We start from the raw sequence: 20,338 nt of genomic DNA, 5'->3' as shown, positions 1-20,338 counted from the left end.
CCAGGCACCTGTTAACGTCACACGGCGTTTCAGATCAATTTCAAGCCTTCTATATTTTGCGTTACTGTCGATTAAATTACCTCAACTCCGTAAACAGCCGCGTCTTTCAACCCTATCACGTTGCTGACGACAGCCTCTACTTCGGAAGTGGCGACATTTTCACCGTGCCACCTTTAACCAAAATTGGAGAATTTAATGTCGAAAAATTGAGACTTTGAAAAAAGCGAAAAATGTCTTGCCTGAAAGTGTCGCCAGTCCTGTCTCTGAAATAAAAGTAGCCCATCTCGTCCATCACCAGAATATCACCTGTGAGTGAAAGAGCACACTTGAACGGAGAACTGATTTTTCAAGAATATAATACGAATAAAATATTTTATTGTTCGCGTTAACTAACCAGTGTTAAAGACACGATCGCCCTTCACGAAAACGTCGCGAAGAATCTTCTGTTCGGACGCTTTCCTATCCGCGTACCCAGAGAAATCGTTCAGCACCCTCTTCGGATTAATTTTGCCGACAAAGATGCCTGGCTCACCTGAAGAAGCGGTAAAAAATTGCAAATGATTGAAGAAATAAAGTATCGAATATGGATGAATCTATTAACCAGGTTTGCAGCGAATGCACAGGCCATCGGGTCCTCTCATTGGTTCTCCAGTCTCCTCGTCGACTCTGAGCAAAGCTACAGGATACATGGAACCAGCGCATAGTGGCACGAATCCTACAGCTCCGACCCTGTTATCGATATTCACTAAAAGGCAGAAGAGACAAATTCGAAGAAAGAATAAATTTTAATAAAAGTACTACAAACATTGAAAACCGAAGTACCAAGATTGGAGTTGCCCTCAGTGGCACCGTAGAATTCCCCAATCTGGTTCACTCTAAATCTCTCCACGAAAGGCTTCCAAATTTGCGGTCTCAGGCCGTTTCCAAACATCAGCCTAACCTTGTGCGTGGTATCGCAAGTTGCCGGTGGAGCTGTGAGGAGATATCGACAGATCTCTCCGATATACTGCGCGACCTATGACAAAATTTATCCTCCCATGACTCGCGTACACGCTTATCGCTGCCGTTGCGCGATAAAACAATCGGACGAATTTTCTGCAAGCTTGACTGTTTCATTCACGAGGCCTCGATAGACCAATAAGGAACATTAAAGAAGAAATACAAAGATGGCGTTGTTGGCGTAGCGCGATAACTCTCGGCTCGTCAATCGGAGAATCGAACCCAGGAATCTTTTCTCTCGAACGTTAAAAATCTGACGACGGTAGAAGAGCGTAATCTTACGGTGCATTCGTAATGGACGCAGTCCACCCAGAACTTGGAGGCGCTGAAACGTCTGCGAAGCACGACCGTGATTCCCCTGAGCAGCGTTTGACCTACTCCGATCAGTCCCCCAGCCGTGTGATACAGAGGCAGGGAATTGTATATGCGGTCGGTTGAACGTAGATTCAGCATAGAATTCACGCCGCACGACATCAGCATGTACCTGAAAAAGGAACAAGGATTATCGTCGTCTATGAGAGGTGGTTCGTACGAGTTGCAACATCCTACGATGCTCCAACCATTCCGTCGAGCACTTTAGACTTGGCTTTTTCCCCTTGAGCAAATAATTGTTCGTCGTCGCGTCTTTGCACTTGTTGCGTAAGAATTTTAATCTGCGCGATGTGCGACACGCTTTATCGTTGTAATTCGCAAACAATTCTGGCATTTTTTGAACCTTCTGCGATTGGAAAACGTTTCGAAGGTATCTTTTGGACGTGTGAGATACGAGGCCATCCTATAAATTCGCGGCGAATTTTATTATTCAGATTAGTATTTCCAAGGACCTTTAAATTTCATTGAAAAAACGTAAGCGCCATTCCACAACTCTTTTCTACCTTTTGGGACATTTATAATCTAGATCAATGTTTCCAAAGAACCTTTAAATTTGATAAAAAGAAAAAATCGTAAACGCCTTCTCAGTCCGCAACTCTTTTCTATAGTTTTTTAGTAAGACCATTATGTCGTCGCTATAGTACTTCCTTGGATGACCTAATATCAAGCCTGCAATCAACCGCAATTGTTCTTCTCACAAACGAAGAAAAATGGTTTTATAAAGGGTTAAATCTACAAGTCACGTCCTTGCTTTATCGCTAAAGATCGCTGAAGATGTGTAAATATAATGGATCTACATAGGGAAGCTGTACCTCATATTGGTAATAACTGCGGCTTTAGGCATTCCAGTGGTGCCCGAGGTGTAGATGTATATCAGCTTGTCCCAAGGAGTGCCGGCAGCCACGTCCCCGAGAAGAGCACTTGAATCGACGCTGCTGATTTCCGCCTTCAGATCGATCGCTCCCTCCAGACACGGCGTCTCCGATACCTCTGACCACTGATACAGCGTGATGTTCGGAATTTCGTCCCTTATTTCCTTAATCACTGCACACGAGAACGAATTGTTTCAAGACATTCACAATCTTCATCTGGTAAAATCTTACCCTCCCTGAAGTCAGATCCAAAAATGATAGCCTTGCAATTAGCGGCCTTGATATTGTGCAGCAGAACGTCCTTTCGAAGGTTCGTGTTAAGAAGCGCGGCCACCATACCGATCTTGCTAAGACCCAGCCAAGTTCCCACGTACTCCGGCCGACTTTCCATGATCAAACCAACGCTATCTCCGCGATACAGAGGTTTCCCACGGAAGTACCGTCCTATTCGATTGCTGTACTCGTCCAGCTGCGTTTCAATCGACGAGATTACCAATCGCTCTCCACAGTCTGCTAATTTTCTCGCTCACCTCTCGGTAAGTCCACTCCTTGTCCTCGAAGATGAAGGCGATCTTCTCCGGATGAGCGGCGGCTTGCCTCGCGAAGATCTTCGCCACCGTGAACTTCCGCCATTCCCACCACCACAGCAAAGCGTTCACCCGGACAAACCTGTACGCGCCCCTGTTACGAAAGCAAAATATCGATCTTTGGTACCTCTAGAAAAGAAATTGTCTCTCGTCGTCGCGAAATCCGACAACGTCGTAAATAAAGATCAGCTTCGAATTCGATAGAATTTCAATTAGACGTCGATGATTCACGAAGTAGAGCCTTGTAACAGATCGTATCGCGACTTGCAGCTAATCTTATCAATTTCGCGGCAATAGAGTGTAGATATAGAGGCGGAGAGGAGACGATCGGGTGGAAAAAGGAGAAGTTGCGCGACACGTTTCCACGATTGGGAAGGGGTCGCTCGGAAAGGAACTAAAGGGAACGATCAGAGAGGAATTAGGGTACACCGGCTGATGAATACGGTTGTATGTTTTCTGACACGGTGATACCGCGGGTCTCTGTCGTGCCCCACTATGCCCACACCGTGCTCACGTCCTTTTCTCTCCCGATCAATTGAGTAATTTCACGGGGCGACACGCGCGTGACATGTGTCCACGCGGACGCAATCTCTCCGTGATTCGTCTTCCAATAACGGGTCTATTAAAAAAGAGAAAATTCTGCTTCGTGAATTTCGCGATACCCGGGCGAACTTTCTATTTTATATACCAGGTGTGCAAATATACTGTCGCAGTCTTCATCGACTAAAGATCGCCGTATACTTTTGGCAAATTATTCCCAAGTTACTTTAATCATTTTCCAAAAAATGGCGCCAAATTAATTTGCACACCTAAAATACAGAATATCGTGCAAGCAGGCAGGAGATTCCTTGCGCAACAATATATAGTAAATGTGAAATCAGAGTTTCTTTAATCCTTCATTCTTGAAAATCCATTGCGCACGTTTCACGGGGGCGCCAGTTTCAAACCGAAAGCTCTAAATTGCACAGCTTAGCTTAAAAGTGATGGGGTACACAGGAAGAATATTTTCCTTTTTTATCATTATCCAAGTAAAATGGCTAGAGAGCATCGAGACGAGGCAAAACGCGCGAGAACCGATACGTCCCTCGAAGATTACGCCTTTGTCGAAGCTCTCGTATCACGGTGAGCATACGACACCAGCGGTCAGCCCCTTCCAGCGCTTCCACGGTGATTAAATGAAATGAAATAAAATAACGAAGGGAGCGGTGCGTGGTAGGTATGAGGATAACCTACGGTGCATTACTCGCGGTTTCGTTTCCACCTCCGGCAAGAAAGCACCCGCGTGACGCATCGGCGAACAACAAAGAACTTCTTCTTCACCTCGAGTCTGCACTTTAACCCGTTGGTATCTGTATTTTCGTGTTTTCGTTGCGTCCGCCGCTGATCGATTGTCAACAACGAAACTGAAGAAAAATAAGAATTTGCGGGAGATAAGAAAGGTTTGTTTTGCGTGCAACGTCAGTTTTACCATCGCTCATTCGTGAAATGACATTTCGGTGTTACGACGGTTAGAGGAATTTGCATCGATGGCAATGCAAATGTAGCAGCCCTTCGATTATGTCAGATATTGTACAGACGGTCGCGGAAGTGATCGAGCCCTCTTTAAAGCAGAATAATTTTTTTCAAATTGTTCAACGTTGCTACGAGCTACAGAGGTTGAAAATTGTGAAATTTCATTCCTCCGTTTCATCTTTCATTTCATTTATTTCACGACTTTCGGCCTGTAACTGTGATCAATTTGAAGATTCTTACATCTTTCCTTATCAACCGATTTCGATGAAATTTCTCAGCACATGTCCTATATATAATTGACACAAATCTACAAAACGTACTTTTCAAATTTTCGTTACAAGCTCAAATAAAAGACATTGTAAACTGCAAACTACACTACTTTCTATTTTTCCCAAATTGTTCCTACACATCATCTATCAAACTATTCCTTTGTAACTCCCCCCCAAAAAAGAAACTCAAGTCGTTTAGTCCAACTTAAAGAAAAAGTTATTCTTTTGAAAAAACTTTTAAAGAGGGTTCAAATACTTCTACAACCGACTCTGTATTCTCACTTGAAACGAGCTTTACGTTTGTCGAGTGATCCAGGGATCAATTTGCAGATCCGACACCACAATCCAACAATCTTTTCTCTTCATTCTCGCAGAAGCTCCACGTACAACAAATACGATCATAATTTCGCATATTTTTCCGCAATCGTCTGCTGCACAAGGGTGGCGAGTAAATCTGACAGAGGAAAAAAGTGTAGTACACCAGTTCCCGGGGCAAGGCAAACGAGACGGTTGCTGTTCGAGTTGCGATAGACCAGCGCTTAATGGATTGTAAACGCCGGTATCCAGCACACGTTGGCGGACAAGGACGCTTGCCCGGCCTCTTTCCGCGACTGAGGAAATTTTTTAAACGATGTTTGCACACCGCGTACACGTACTCCGTGTGCAATAGATCCGTAAAGGGTGAAGAATACCTCGCGGGTTCGATATCTGAAGGAGCAATTACGATTATTCCGACGCGACCAGTCGTTTCGATCCCATTACCGGCGTTTGCCTCGTAGCACGTTCTTCCCGCCATTGATCGGCTTCGATTCCAACCGAGAAACGAGGCAACGCGACAATCTTTCATCACGTAAAGCACGTACGTGCTTTTGTTCGTCAAACTTTTCCGGGAATTACTTTGGGTATTACTGTGACGTGGTAAATGGTGTTTAAATTGGCGGTAATTATAGTTATCTTAATGTTTGAGGAACTAGTCGATTGTTGAAATTTTTGGAATCGTTAGTGGAAAGGTTGTAGGATTTTAAAGCGTATCTTCACGCGATCTATTCCGGTGAAAGTGTTTTCCTCGAGAAGGAATTCACGGAGGATGGTTAATTGAGAGAAATTGTGGTAATTGTCTATCTCCGTAATTTCCATTTACGGTTGAATTTAAGCGAAGATTGACGGTAATTTTGTGAAAGAAGGAAAAGGTCAAATTTGCAAGTTGCATTGTTGCATTATCAGGCGTTACAAACGCGAGTGCGTTTTTCAAGTATCCAGATAACACGGTGCAGCGTATCAGCTCCAGACGTTAATGTTTCCTCTTCTTTCATGACGAGTTCAAAAGTGCAAAGGTTCCTTTCTACGATTGAAACACGTGTTACCATGTGTACTACACGCCGAGCTTTTCAGCCGTTCAAAAGTCGAACAGTCCATCGTCGAAGACCTTTGCGACTTAATCGTATGTAATTAATAAGTAATTAGAGCTGCGATTAGAAATAGACGTTGAACGGTGAAGAATGCCGAAACCACTCGATGAACGGAATCGATAAGGCCAGACGAGACTAGAGAATTTTGTTTCCGTGTATCGACATCGCGTCGTGCCACGCCCTGGGGCACAATTTCTCTCAACTAATGCAAGTTCTCACTCGGAACTAAAGCAACACCACTGTCTGAGTAATTCTCTAATTTTATACGTGATTCAAGCGCACTTTGAAATTCTCGCTCTACTTAAAGACGAATCGTGTCGCGATTGAAATTTCGTACATTTCACTCCTTCTGCGGAGTGACAGTCGCATGCGGAAAAAGGAGGTTCAGGATCGCTGTGCGTTGAGAGTTACAGAAAAATTTCCAGAGTGGAAAATTAGGGGTGCATACATTAGTGGCTAAAATTTAGGATCACAGTGCATTGAGAGTTACTTAAAAATTTGTAGAGTTAAAAAATTGGAAGTACTCTACTGGTCAAAATTTAGGATCACAGTGCATTGAGAGTTACTTAAAAATTTGCAGAATTAAAAATTAGAAAGACACTACTAGTCAAAATTTAGGATCACTGTGTATTGAGAGTTACTTAAAAATTTGCAGAGTTAAAAAATTGCAAGTACTCTACTGGTCAAAATTTAGGATCACAGTGCATTGAGAGTTACTTAAAAATTTGCAGAGTTAAAAATTAGAAAGACACTACTAGTCAAAATTTAGGATCACTGTGTATTGAGAGTTACTTAAAAATTTGCAGAGTTAAAAAATTGCAAGTACTCTACTGGTCAAAATTTAGGATCACAGTGCATTGAGAGTTACTTGAAAATTTCCAGAATTACAATTTAGAAGGATACTACTGGTCAAAATTTAGGATCACTGTGCATTGAGAGTTACTTAAAAATTTCCAGAATTACAATTTAAAAGGATACTACTGGTCAAAATTTAGGATCACAGTGCATTGAGAGTTACTTAAAAATTTGCAGAGTTAAAAAATTGCAAGTACTCTACTGGTCAAAATTTAGGATCACTGTGCATTGAGAGTTACTTAAAAATTTGCAGAGTTAAAAAATTGCAAGTACTCTACTGGTCAAAATTTAGGATCACTGTGCATTGAGAGTTACTTAAAAATTTGCAGAGTTAAAAATTGGAAACTTGGACGATTTTTGAACAACTCCTATCACTCAAATCTCCATTCATCTCCACGCCATAAATTTCAAATCTACAAAGAATCAGCAACTAATTCAATTACCCCAAATCATTCTCAACGGTAGTAGATATTTTCGGCCCGCAATGTATCCAAAAACAAAAGAGTAGCCCGATAAATTGCGACACCAGTCACGTCCCTAAAAATCGACCGAGGCGAAAACCAGTTGCACATCGCGTCCAGCCTTAAAACCGAATGCATTTACACGGTAGCCTGATCGAGAGTGTAACCGCGGCTTCGAAACAATGTTATTCAGCCGGCTGTTTAAATTCCGTGCGCTCCATATTGGCCCTACAATGGCCGTTCACGGTGGCACAATGCACGAGATGCATCCGCTGGCGAACGTGCGTGCACCACTACCACACACGCGTCCACCGAAGAATTCTCTCGGCGACGTGGAATCAACGACCGGTTCTACCGTGAAAATCAATATCCAGAATATATTCCCCTCCATGCACACCTTGTTTATACCGCAACGACATATTACAAACTCTCCGAGATTCGTCTTTGCACGCGCGATGGAAAAATTTCTTCGCGGCCAGTTCCATTCTCTCTACCACGCGACGCTTCCGTTCGGTTCGCGAAACTCTTTGAAAAGGCGTGATCACGCGTTCGCGCGATGATCCTCGTTCGAATAGCCGGACCTTTGATCGCGTTCAATAGTATCGTGAAATTTCTTAAGTGATCTAATTGTAAAGGATGAGTTAGGCGAAAGAACTTGTACCATGCTGCAGCCTAGCCGGCTGGTCGCGTCTATTTAGGTTCGTTTGAAAGGAATGGCGGAAATTAGAGTGATTCATTCGTCACACATTTTTCTCTCTCTCTCTCTCTCTGGCAGAAAATGAAGGGAAAATTGGGGATCTTTCCTTTTTCCTCTTCTTCTTTGTTTCTTTAAATCGACACGAAACACGGTGTATCTGGTCGTATCTAGCGAGACAGAGAAGACAGCGGATGTAGTACGTTGCGTGAAAGGAAAACGTGTTCCAACGATGAATGAGTAATTCTTTTTAGCTGCCATCTCACGCTTCCCACATTCGACAATCGCACGTACCTCGATTATCAACACGAGCACGTGGTCTTGCCGCAATATCGCCAAACGTCAAGCGCGATCGTGAAAGTTAGCGTTGGAAGAGGTTTCAGTATTATCGTCGTGGTCGTTATTCAAATTACCATCTTCGACGTGTCACTGTCTCAGGATTGAAAGAAAGAAAAATACGTACTGAAAGGATGAAAAAAGAAAGGTGCGATTACCATCGACGAGGTGTTATCTACGATAAAACGTACGTCGAAATTATCTCGACGATCCTTGCTGCGTTCTGCTAAAGTTCAATTTGAAAGAAGTATCTAACTCCGTCGAATACTCACAGCACGTCCCTAGGCAAGGTCTTGTAGAGCAAGTAAATGATGCGTCGGCGGTTTCCCGTGAACAGATAGGCGCCGATAAACACGGACAATGCCGCGGCCACCAACGCGTGCACAGCCATCGCGTTTCCTTATTCTCTATTACCTTTTCCGTTCGCGCGCGCTCGCGAATCGCGGAGGAGAGAAGAGAAAGATCGATCTATGGATCGCGGTGGGACGAGTCTCGTGCCCGAGGACGAGGTTACGCTCGACGCGAGCAGCTGCTCGATGCCGCGATCGAACCACGACTGAACGAGCAGTGAACGAGCGTGTGTCTATCTTGTATGCGTATATATCGTGTCGCGAAACGTACAAGTGATCGTCATTGATAGTCAGTGGCGTAGAATGTGTGGGGGAGCGCTCAGGTTTCGCGGATCGCGCCACGAAATTTGACGAGAGAGAGAGAGAGACATTGTGTTTTTCATCGATCCTGATTTTTCGCCGATTTTCTTTTTTCCGGTTCATTTCGAACGACATTTTTGTGCAAATACAGACGAGGAAATTTCACGGAGCTGTGTACGCGGACGAACGGTGGAGAATTCGAACGAAACGAAGGATCGATTCGATTCGATTCGATGGGGTAACGGCTTGTGGAAGGTAACGTGAAGGTGAATTTAATCGAGTTACAGTTAGCGTACACGTGTGTGTGCGCGCGCGCGTGTGTGTTAACGTGTTCAATTTTCTGAACGATTAATAAACGGGATAAAAAGCGACAGGTACGAACAAAGCATCGGACGTTAGATTGCGTTTTTTTTCTCTGTTTTCGACGGTGTTGGACGTGTGTTTAGTTATTCAACGCGGATTAAAAATAACAAGATATATATGTATTTTTTATACAAACTTATGATAGTAATACACGTATACAATCTTTGAAAGACAGGTACAGTTATACAACGTACGCTCTTAAACGATACTGTTTCAGTCTGGAGGGGGCCTCGGTCACGAGTATTTCACGGCGATGGATACTGAAAAATAAAAACGCCAATAATGCGTATATTTTTGGTTGAATGCGAACGGCGGGATCGAAGCGTGTGTGGGACGTGAGACTCGTGCAAAATCGATCGAGCAAATGAGAAGCGTCGGAATATGCAAGGGAGAAACTCGTTACGGTACGTTTCGAGATGTGTTAGGATGCGGTCAATTTCGCGATGACTTCGAAGAACAGGCGATATCCGGCCTGAAAAAAACAAGGTAAAACAAGCTATAAGGTGAAGGTGTGTGTGTGAGCGTGTGCGCGTGTGTGATGAGATTAGAAGTGGAAAATTGTGACGAATACCTGGAATCGAACGATCGAAGCTCGCTACACCGTGTTTGCTATCTGAGAACCAGGTAAAGCACCGTGATGTCCAGAACTGAAAACGATACGCGTCGACTGACTGCGTGAACTGTGTTTCAAAGACGATTTCTTTTTTTTTTTTTTTTTTCGTTGGATGCACGATTTTTCTACGTATGATCTGCGATGAAAGAAAGAGAGAATGGTGCAGTGCACGACGATCGCGATAGAAGAACACAGACGTTCGACGAGTAAACTAGAAATGCACAATCGGAATTGGGGTGTTACAATTTGAGAAACGACGATCGGCCTTTGAGGAAAAGAGAGATTAAAGATACCGAACGAATCTGATTAGACAATCTCTAAAGATAAATGTTCGGGTTTCAAACGTAAGTACAGTGATAAAAAGAGGCATGCGCTTATCGTGCGTTGTACAATGTAAATTTGCACCGTACCAATGATGCAGATGACAATTGTCACCGCCATAGTAACGAGAATAATCCTCGTTCGGAAGTTCTGAAGCCACGCCCTTTGCTGAGCTTTCTTCGCCGTCGATCTGAATTCGTTTCCAGCCATGTTCAAACGTTCGCTAGCTTCCTGTAGATCCTCTAGCCTCTCTTCTCGCTCCAATACCTTCTGAACGTTCTCTCGCATCACCTCCGTCACTTCCTGAATTTGTAACCTAACGCTAGAACAAAAGACACCAGTTTCGGTCGTTTCGTTCTTAAACATTTCGCAACTAACGATCGTTCCTCGTCACTCTAGCGATTTTCTAGTAGAGTATACGTATCTGAACGATAGTACGAAAGCAAATCGAAATCCACGCGAAAATATAGAAGACACTCTTACCTATCCATCTTTCCATCCGCCTGAGTCTCTCCCGAAGACGTGCTCGGTCGACTGAAGCATAAAAATATTCTAGTAGAGTATACGTATCTGAACGATAGTACGAAAGCAAATCGAAATCCACGCGAAAATATGGAAGACACTCTTACCTATCCATCTTTCCATCCGCCTGAGTCTCTCCCGAAGACGTGCTCGGTCGACTGAAGCATAAAAATGTCACGTTGAAACACCCAGAAATTACCAGACGAGTTATTCGACAAATTCAACTCACTTGAACAGCATATTTTCATCCTGATCGCTGTCGTGCTCCAGCAGCAGCTCCTGTAACCATTCAAATTCAAATTTCCCGCCACACGACCTCTACCTTACGCCGTTATCGATGCTATAACGGTCGACACGTAGAATACTCGACCTTTTCGTCCGTGGCAGCGGCTTTTATGTCCTCCCGGGACAAATCCCATTTGCTGGTCGTCGACATGCTCCCGATGAACCAGCCGGGCGGTCCGGTTCTGCACGATCGATCGCTAATCCCGCCTCGCGACGGACTTTATTCACGGGCGTGCCACGAACACGCTACAAGAACACTCGACGCGTGGCCATATTGGTGTGGTGCTCGTTGTTCCATCCGGAGCTGGAGGTGGTGGTTCTAGAGTGGTCTACTTTCACGACAGATGGCGTGAATTGTCGCCGAGCAATTCCGATGCAGCGTGCACGCCGCTCTAATTCGATCGCTCGTTGCACGCGAGTGCATTGGACATTTTTCCTTTTTCATTGTTGAGAAAAATTTCCTCTTTCGTGGAACAATTGCTGATCGGTCAGACCTCGCCGATTTCTATCGATCGGCTCGGGAAGCGTTTAAACCCTCAGCTCAGCAGGAGTGTTTAGGCTTTCGATGCTTCACTTTTTCACGCGAAAAGAATATTTTTTAGTACTTGGAAAAACGAGAAAAGCATGCAACCGAAGGAACAGGTTCAGAAACAACAAACTCGCTCGTGTATATTGCTTTTATTTCGACATAAACACCTAAGAGCTAAATTCTACCACAGATATCAAGTACAACACGATAGATAACAAAATATGCTGATTGTCGTGTGGACGTGCAGGGACTGCGCAGAAGAAAACGAACACGTCTCGATGGAACGGTGAGAATTTCGACTTTGAAAGAAAGAGAGAAAAGGAAATACAGTGGCAATCTCGAGCCTCTCGTTCTTGCACAGTCGAAGGGTCTAAGAATGTACCAAGTGGGAAAACGCCGAAAGTAAAGTTAAAAAGAAGAACACATTTCGTTCCCTGCACGGATATAATCGTTCTTACAGTGTAGAAAAACGTCGACCGTGCGGATGACAGATCGTAATAAAACGTGTCGGACGAGCTTGCGTATATAAAAATAGACCAGCCTTTCGGGGGGTTAACTCTGAGGTATCCACGATTTCGTAAGGACGATTAACAATATTCGTTTATTTTCCTTTTCTTGCGATGGGATGCGTTGAGAATCGGTGTCGTGTTCACGAACGATGCTCTAGAATATTACACGTGTGTAATAACGATAATAATAATAAACGTTTAAAATTGGATTTTTCATCTGACGAACCGAGATAGTTTAATAAACACACGATAGGTAAAGTGACGACTAATGAAGGTCCGAATGAGAATTGACGATGAAATACGAGCGAAACCGATTCATTTCTACGATATAGAAGCCGTTGCTCGATATGTGAAGCGATTATCTAGCTTAGAGATACTCCGTACGCCGATGACGCCTCTGGCGACGATCGATCGTTATCGACGATCAGCCGGCCTCGTCGGAGACAGCGCGAATAACGATGATACAATCATTTCTACGTGCACATATAACAGACGGATGGACCACTTTTCTCCGATCCGTCTTGTACGTGCTTCTTAGGCCGTCCCTACTCGATTCTTCGTTTTCTCCTGTCGAGAACCTGGCGAACGCGGTACGCCAGTTTTCCCGTGGCCAAAGCGTACGTTTCTTCGTTTCTTTCTCCCGGGGGCAAAAGCAACGAAACGAAAATCGAACGAGAGCGTCTTCACCGACCGTGGAAGACAAATTAGTAAACGATCGAATCTTTTGCTCTTCAATGTGACGGGAGTGTTATATACAAAAGTTACATGGTTCAAAAGGGTACACTATGTAGTGCGTTAATTTTTTTTTATAGGTGGAGTCGTTTCGGAGATTTGAAGGTCAACTTTGTTTTTTAAACAGAATACTGTATTTTTTATACCAGAATATGGTAGAGTATCGAATTGTAAGTAGAAAAGTATTGACCATTATTAGCCCTAAACCTAATAGCCAACAGAGTAATTTCACTTTATTACTTGAAAATTTTCTTCACGTAATATCAAGTTGGAGATTCAACCTTGTATCACAGATACCCTTTTAAACCATGTAACTTTTGTATATAACATTGTTTCGTGCAACGCATATTTCGGAAGTTATAACGGTGCACACGTTGCGTGGACCACCCTGTGTATTTATGTTTAACTCCTTAATCGTAAACGTTGTATTATCATTTATACACGAGATCGTACGGTAAGAAGAGTTTGGGACGTCCAGCGTCGCTCGTATTGGACGAAACCAGCGTCCAACGAGACGAATACGAAATTGTTCGATTCGTTGTCTCGATACTCAATGTGAAATTGTCGGTCTCCTACCGGTCCGTCGAACGACGGTTTAGAGCAGGGGTCGGGAACCTGCGGCTCTTAAATGTTTAATAAAAATCTGCCGTTGCTACCACGGAACCGACAGTTACCCCCCAAAAAGTAACTAAAACGCGTCGGTAAAGAATTTAAACTTGACCCTTTCGCGACGGCGGAACTAGGCATCGGTACGCCACTAACGCACGGGTCGTCGTGCCGTTACTGCACACCATACGCATTAAGAGTGTCTCGCGTTTTTTCAAATCTTGGAGGATTTCGTTGGAACAGCAGAGGACTTAAGGGTGTATCGGATAAAGGGAATGTTGTCGAGGCCTATTTTAAAATAAATCTTCACTTTGAGTTTTTGAGACGCGAGCCAATGCGACGCGCTTAATGGATGCCGGATATAATCGGCGCCCAGTGTGAAGCATTTAGTGGATGCCGGATATAACCGGCGCTAGTCGCGAAAGGGTTAAATTGCGGCTCCCTAAATTTTAGTTTTTCCACGTTACTTCGTTGAAACGGCTCTTCGGCTCCGAAAGGTCCCCGACCTCTGGTTAAAAGCGTCGGTTAATCTGACGAATTAACGCGAGAGAGAAAAGTTGTGCACTTGGCAAAGCTGCAGCCTAGCCCCGGCCACTTTGAAAAAATCAAACCCGATTCCACAGCGAACCTTCGCACCTTGACACGAATCAATTCGTTCCGGAAGTAGACGACTATCGACCGTTTTTATCTCAACTAATGGGAGTCGCTTAATTGAGGCCGGTATATCGCGTAGCCGCAATTATCGGAAAAGTGTCCCTCTCTCTGTCGCTCGGGAGTTTGCACGCGAGAAGGAGAAAGACGGAGAGACATTCTGTCGTCATCTATACCGCGCGCCACGAACCAATCGAGTACACAGAGTGGTTCGTGCAGGAAAAAAAACGAGAGAAAAAAAGAGCAAACGACATTTGGAAATTTGAATTTACACGCTGCGAATCGGGAGAAGAAAAGGAACACACAGAAGGTGTTGCGAGTCTCGTTCCCCGATCGATAAGTTAGTTTGGAAAGTTCGTCCAGGAAGATTGGTAATAAACCTTGAAACCCTTTTCGCACCTCCTCCCTTCGCACACGAAACAATCGTTTTTTATCACGTGGACTCGATGGACGAACCTATCGCATCGATCGATTCGCGAAGGAATCGCCCTGTAGATAAACGAGCGCCTGGCGTACGACAACCGGTTGCAACACGAGACACGTGTTACCCGTTAGATCCTAATAAATTAATCGTATCGCGTACAAGCCAGCCGCGATCAATTCCCAAGCCATTCGTCTTCCCTTCTGATTTCAAGGTTTGTCGCGCGTTTCAATCCTCGCTGTTGGCCCGGAGTCAATACTTCGGAAGATACTTATCGCCAGTTTCGTTTCGTAATAAATTAGAATAAAGTAAGGTCGTTGAATTTTTCGAATTTCAAATTTTCCCGCCAATTGTTAAAGCGTGGAAAAGTATCGAGCTCGAATTTTCCGTGGGCTCTGTCGAGTAGACATTGCGCGAACGGTAGGATAAGGGTAATCGGACAATATTAGGGGGTTCGAGGACGAAACGAAACGTGAAATATCCTACGTTCTCGTAAGTGGACGAAATCGATAGATCGATAAGTTGATTGACAAACAGTAGGAAACACAGTTTTCTTCTATTGTGACGGGCTATTTACTTAGCAGCGGCAGGCGAAGCCGAGGGCGAAGCAAATATTATTCAAGGAACGGGGGCACGATTGGAAGGGTGAAAGTTTCCTTATTTGCGCGTCCGTCCGCTTTTCCTGAGACGCGCGTGTGTAGGCCTGAATTCGTTACGAGACTAAATGCGCGATGAAAAAAAAAAAACAAAAAAGGAGAAATCGATACGCGTTACGGATGAGACTTTACGATCTCTCTCTGCGTTCCACTCTAACCCGCTTGTATAACGCGAGAGGTAACGATCTTCCACCCGCGTTCCGCTCGTAACTCGAAGGGTAAACTCGGGCAACGACCATTATCCTGAAACGATTTTAATGAAATCCTCTTAACCGAAAACCGCAATCACGACCAAGCACAATATTCTCCGACCGGGAGAATAAACCATATATATCTAATCATGTTTTATCACTGCCTCGTGAAGATTAAACTGTAAAACTGTCGAATCGATATTTAACGAGGACTCGGGCGCATTCCTAACCGCGGATACAACTTTTCTCGCCGTTCCTCTCGGTGCTCCATATTTTGCGCCGGTTAAGTTAGAATCCCGTGCGCTCTAACGAATTTTCATCAACCCTCCGTGAGTGTTTTAAATTGTTTTCACGATTAAAAGAGTGGAATGTACGACGTGTAAAACGTGTAAAACGTAGAAGAAATGTGGAGCTCGACGGAGAGGTCGATGATCGCGATATTCGTTTAGAGCACGTGCAGATTCTCACAGCTCTTGCTCTTGCTGTCGTTCAAGCACATCTTGTTCAGTATCTCCCTGGCTAGATGGAGGCTGAGCGCCGTCTTGCTACTGTGCAGCTTCGAGAGAATCCTCCCCTTGCTACCCTGGCGTTTCAGCTTCTTGTCGCGGCTCTCGCGGAGCCGTATCTGCTTGAGCACGCCTACCAGAAGCTCGTCGACGTTGTGCTGGATCCCGCTGGACGTCTCGATGAACTTGCACTCCCTCGACGCCGCCAGCAGCTTGCCCTCTTTCAAAGAGACACCGAACCGTTTCGATCAACCGAGGACGCGTTTTAGCGACAATTCCGAGCTGTGTTAGACACCACACTACTCTCTCTCTCTCTCGTGTCTCGAGTCTCACAACTTGGACGCTCTTTGCTGCAGCCGGAAATTCGTTTTCGGCGACCGAACCGCCAAGTGGAGATGATCTCTTTGGATCGTTGATTGAAATAAGTAGATTGCCGACAGATTCTTTCTTACCCCGATGAAATACACCCACGCGATCGGGCTGCTGTTCTAACGAGGAACGTGACCACGCAAAAAGCCTCGACGTTCGAACAGGACGTGAAAAGAAAAAGGGACACGAGAGAGTGAGCTGTGCGGCTGGAAAAATTGCAGCGGGGAAAAAGTGACCAGTTTAGCAAGTGGATCGGAGTAAATGGAGGGATTGTAATAATGGTTGACTCTCTGAATTTTCTCGTAGATATAGGAGTACACCACCCACGCGTCCGGTTAGGTATGGAAAGTTTCGTATGAAAATTATCGACAGAGTTTCTCTGTTTTCGCCAACTTACCGTTTTCCGTGATGACGCGACTTCTAACGAGGTCCGACTTGTTACCGACCACGATCACCGATCGTTCCTGCGTGTAGTGCTCCCTCCATAGGTAGTTGAGGATCTCCTCGGCCACCTGGAAGCTCGATCGCGACACGATCGAGTAGACGACGATGCAGGCGTGAGGGTCGTACGTGGATAAGGAATTCTCCACCTATTGCGCGTGCACACAGTTACAGCTGTGCCTTCGACACTTGTTTTCAACGAAATAACCACGCTTAACCCTTTCGCAAACATTTCGAAGTAATGAGAATATCATTTTTTTTTTTCAAACTTTGTCACCTAATTATCTTCTCTAGCCACGATGGTACGAGGAAATTTGATACGCGATTTAAACGGTTTCAAAAGGTGAATAAAATGGAAGAGTACACGTTTCTTTGTAAATGGAATCAATTTGGTAAACCTTTATTTTAAATACATGATAAAAAAACGTAGATAGTAAGAGCGAAAGGGTTAAAGCAAGAATTCTTTGAAATTGCAGAAAAATGATCGAAATTAGAAATTTCCCAATGAAAACTGTCATCGCAGAATGGGGAATATTAAACGGGAAATCGGGAAACGAGGTTTTTCGTGTAATTAACAGTGAGCTAATTGAAACACCATCCAAGTTTATTTAGAGTTAATTTGCCTCGTTGATTCCACTTCCGCGAGCGGAATACCGCTGTATTTATTCCTCTGACGTTTATCCTCGGTCCTATTCCGCCAGCTTTTTATCGCCGGTATTCACGTCAGTTGTAATTTTCACAATGACAGACGTGTTTGGGAAATTTTAGGCTTACTTGCCCGACTGCTTAACCCTTTCGCTCCTATTTACTATCTCTGCACACTTCCACCTCGATCGAACTGTTACACCCTCAAATATTTTCCTTCCTAGTCCTTAGTTTTATCTGTAATTACGAGTCACCCAGTTTCACCGTTACTCATACTTCACCTTCCAACTCTTCTGCACAGGCACAACCCAATGTCCATCTCCTCAGAAATAGCCCTTAAATAGCCCTTGTTCTGTCGCGCAGGTACGGAACGCGTGGGATCTTGGCGTTATATAGGTTATTTTTGAGAACAAAGAGGCTTCGTGGCTCCGCGAAAAAATCAGTGATTTCTTACAGAACAATGCCTTTAGAATTACCAGGGTTCCTGAAGGGCCAATCCACACTCTCGGCCGAGGGTTGACCTGGCGCGAATTTCCGACGCGTCACCGAAGGACAGCGAAGATTCCACGCACCCGCAGGTATCGCCACACTCCTTCCAAGGAGAAGCGCGCCAAGGGCGCAATGGAAGGGTGGTACTTTCGTGAAAAAGCAATCAGCGTGCCTTCTTGCACTTGGCGGGGGAGTCACTGCGGACTCCACGAAAAATCGGCGATCGAGCAGGATTAGCACGTTCCGTGCCGCGTGGGTCGCATACGCCCCACTCTGGTCTTTCCGTTTAGGCCATCTGATATTTCGGCCTTTTCCTTCCGCTAACTTAAACTATGCAACTACGGCGATAATTTGTTGAAACAAAAATTTTTCCTTTGCTCTATAGCATATCTTAAACGTTACCTTTTTCTCGATAACAATGATTTTTGCAATCTTATAAATATTGGAAGACACATAGGGCGAAAAGCAAAACTGTTAGTCTCGACAATGTGAGACGCATACGACCCACGCGGCGTGAACGGAAAGTCACCGAAAATCGGTCCGGCACGGAACGTGTTAACAAAGATTCTCTCGAGCGATCGACCACTCGAGTCATTTAAAACAAAAGTCGTCACTCGTTCGTGCCGCACTCCACGTTTTGCTAACGTTCGAGCGAAACAGATTTTGAATAAGTTGCCCAAGATTAAGTTGGCGGGCAATAGTATCACAATAGTAGCACTCCATTTCCGCGTTCATTCTCTGTTTTACCATGCGCAGGTAAAGTTCTGTTTCTACGCAACGACGATCCTTGAGTGTTTCAATTCAGCGATACCCCAATATCTGCTCCTAGTTGCGAGGAACTGGAGCAAACCGGGCATCGCAGAACGAACGAAATTTCAAAACGATACAGTCGAAAGAAAAAATTTAGCGGCAGTGATAGAAACGAAAGCGAAAGGGTTAACGCGAGTGAATGCGGTACTTACGCTCATCTCCACGTGTGGATGATCGATGAACACCATTTCCGACTCCTCGCGATCGAGCAGAATCGACACAGTCTTCTCCCCGAATTCGTCATCTGCAAAGATGCGTTAAACGTCCTTTCAACAATCCCAGCTGATCTCTCTCAGGAACTTTGTCCGCGATAGAGATTCTCGTTAAACATCGGAGGATGTGCTGGAGAAGTTTAGGAAAAGCACAGAGCTAGCGGTAGACGAGACGCGACACAACGAACGTGAACCTTTTTATCGAGTTGTTCCACCCCGGCAGACGGGGAGAAAAGTTGCACGAACTCTTGGTATCGGAGAGCACCGAGAACAATGTCGCAACGGAAGATGATTCTCGTAGAATGGACGAGCACGCGGTAACAAGTAGAGAGAGGAACGACAATGGTTTGAACGTGTCGTTTTCGATAGGAATCTTAATGTCCCCTTGCGAGCCTGTGAAACAGTGTTTTTACCACTGTGACACGGTTGAAAGCTCCCCTTTCAGTGGAACGAGCGAAACTGTGATTCGTTTCGTCCAATTCAACTCTCTTTCTCTCTCTGTTTGTTGGATTATTACGAGGAATGAGTGCGTTTCTTTCTTTTTTCCTCGCTTCTTGTTGGGCTCTTATCGTTGCATAGTGACGCGACTTTTATAATTAAGAAATACCACATCTGTTAATTTGACGATTGCCAAAAGGATATTTCTCTGCCTCGACAAAAGACTGCAAGAGGAATGGAAGTTTCAAATTCGAAAGTGTCGAAGTTGCAAATTGAATTATTACTTTTTGAGTAGCGACGTGCCTCTCTCGCGTATAAAATAAAAAATAGTTTTGCAATTGAAATACCACACTTTCATTTATTGCCTGAATCCAGTACAACGATTGCCAAAAGAATATTTCTCTTAATAAAATAAAGAACAATCTTACAATTGAAACACCACATTCTAATTTATAGCCTAAATTGCCAACACTGTTCAATTCGAACCACGTTTTCTACGTTCAACGATCGACACGAAACGAAACGAAATACGCAACTTACTCTCACCTGCCTAAATTGCCAACACTGTTCAATTCGAACCACGTTTTCTACGTTCAACGATCGACACGAAACCGGTTTCTCCATTCATGATTTCCTACGATATATACCTGAGAACGAACACGCACAAACACACACGTCGTTGCAGTATAATAATAATGTTTCCGTTCGCATCGTCTGTTGAAGCTGTTAAACGTTCGATTATTCGAAATGCAAACACGCGAGGAACGCGCGCGGCAGGGGAAGTTGCGGTGAATACCGTAATCACTAGCGCGCCAACCTGAACAGTAATTGTCCCGTAATAAGCACGACCGCTTCGACAAGTAGGCAGAGCCGCGTTAACGATCCTCGCTGACAGAGCTACACGAAACCGCCATTATTGCACGCAGCGTGGATCGTGTAGAGAGAGAGAGAGAGCCAAGGTCGGTCCACCGGGGAAATCGCAAACGAGACTTTTCTCAAGGGATGCTGAGCGC

At 44.6% G+C, this 20,338-nt stretch overlaps 3 protein-coding genes across 6 annotated transcripts in view; all 3 read right to left on the bottom strand.

Moving 5' to 3' along the window:
- LOC108579186 (long-chain fatty acid transport protein 4-like) overlaps positions 1-8,908 on the bottom strand; it is a 9,640-nt gene extending 732 nt beyond the window's left edge. Inside the window, exons 1-11 of the mRNA XM_017942654.1 lie at positions 8,639-8,908; positions 2,774-2,924; positions 2,475-2,712; positions 2,184-2,415; positions 1,282-1,483; positions 823-1,015; positions 602-745; positions 395-532; positions 240-306; positions 81-171; positions 1-8 (exon numbers count right to left, since the gene is read on the bottom strand). The exon at positions 1-8 is cut by the window's left edge and continues 134 nt beyond it. Of these exons, the coding sequence (XP_017798143.1) occupies positions 1-8; positions 81-171; positions 240-306; positions 395-532; positions 602-745; positions 823-1,015; positions 1,282-1,483; positions 2,184-2,415; positions 2,475-2,712; positions 2,774-2,924; positions 8,639-8,757 (1,583 nt within the window). The 5' untranslated portion in view covers positions 8,758-8,908. The remainder of the gene's footprint in view (positions 9-80; positions 172-239; positions 307-394; positions 533-601; positions 746-822; positions 1,016-1,281; positions 1,484-2,183; positions 2,416-2,474; positions 2,713-2,773; positions 2,925-8,638) is intronic.
- Positions 8,909-9,592: 684 nt separating this feature from the next.
- Positions 9,593-11,380, bottom strand: LOC108579225 (vesicle-associated membrane protein 3-like). 4 transcript variants are annotated; one of them, XR_001891462.1, is made up of 7 exons: positions 11,206-11,380; positions 11,065-11,114; positions 10,943-10,993; positions 10,403-10,635; positions 9,951-10,026; positions 9,788-9,851; positions 9,603-9,639 (listed from the first exon to the last, which is right to left on the bottom strand). XR_001891462.1 is itself a non-coding variant. In XM_017942707.1 (6 exons), the coding sequence occupies exons 1-5, from the start codon at positions 11,269-11,271 to the stop codon at positions 9,989-9,991; spliced, it is 438 nt and encodes a 145-aa protein (XP_017798196.1). In that variant the 5' UTR covers positions 11,272-11,380; the 3' UTR covers positions 9,598-9,639; positions 9,951-9,988. The 4 variants fall into 4 exon arrangements, 3 of the variants coding, with proteins under 3 accessions (XP_017798197.1, XP_017798196.1, XP_017798195.1); XM_017942707.1 differs by lacking the exon at positions 9,788-9,851 and having other exon boundaries at positions 9,598-9,639; XM_017942706.1 differs by having other exon boundaries at positions 9,604-9,851.
- A 4,480-nt stretch (positions 11,381-15,860) lies between these two features.
- LOC108579208 overlaps positions 15,861-20,338 on the bottom strand; it is a 36,108-nt gene continuing 31,630 nt past the window's right edge. The window contains exons 6-8 of the mRNA XM_017942682.1: positions 18,828-18,919; positions 16,688-16,880; positions 15,861-16,141 (exon numbers count right to left, since the gene is read on the bottom strand). Coding sequence (XP_017798171.1) covers positions 15,861-16,141; positions 16,688-16,880; positions 18,828-18,919 — 566 coding nt within the window. The remainder of the gene's footprint in view (positions 16,142-16,687; positions 16,881-18,827; positions 18,920-20,338) is intronic.

The sequence above is a fragment of the Habropoda laboriosa genome, unplaced genomic scaffold (genome assembly GCF_001263275.1).
Source record: "Habropoda laboriosa isolate 0110345459 unplaced genomic scaffold, ASM126327v1 scaffold64, whole genome shotgun sequence".
Classification (NCBI taxonomy): domain Eukaryota; kingdom Metazoa; phylum Arthropoda; class Insecta; order Hymenoptera; family Apidae; genus Habropoda; species Habropoda laboriosa.
Note: the sequence above shows the minus strand (reverse complement) of the source record. Positions and strands in the feature narration are given on the sequence as shown.

Bases quoted from the DNA above. Each gene is read 5' to 3' on its own strand.
- LOC108579225 (XM_017942707.1), bottom strand. From the start codon at position 11,271: ATGTCGACGACCAGCAAATGGGATTTGTCCCGGGAGGACATAAAAGCC. The intron at 11,115-11,205 runs GTCGAGTATTCT...GAATGGTTACAG, and splicing joins CCGCTGCCACGGACGAAAAG to GAGCTGCTGCTGGAGCACGA. The intron at 10,636-10,942 runs GTAAGAGTGTCT...CTTTTGTTCTAG, and splicing joins GCGGATGGAAAGATGGATAG to CGTTAGGTTACAAATTCAGG.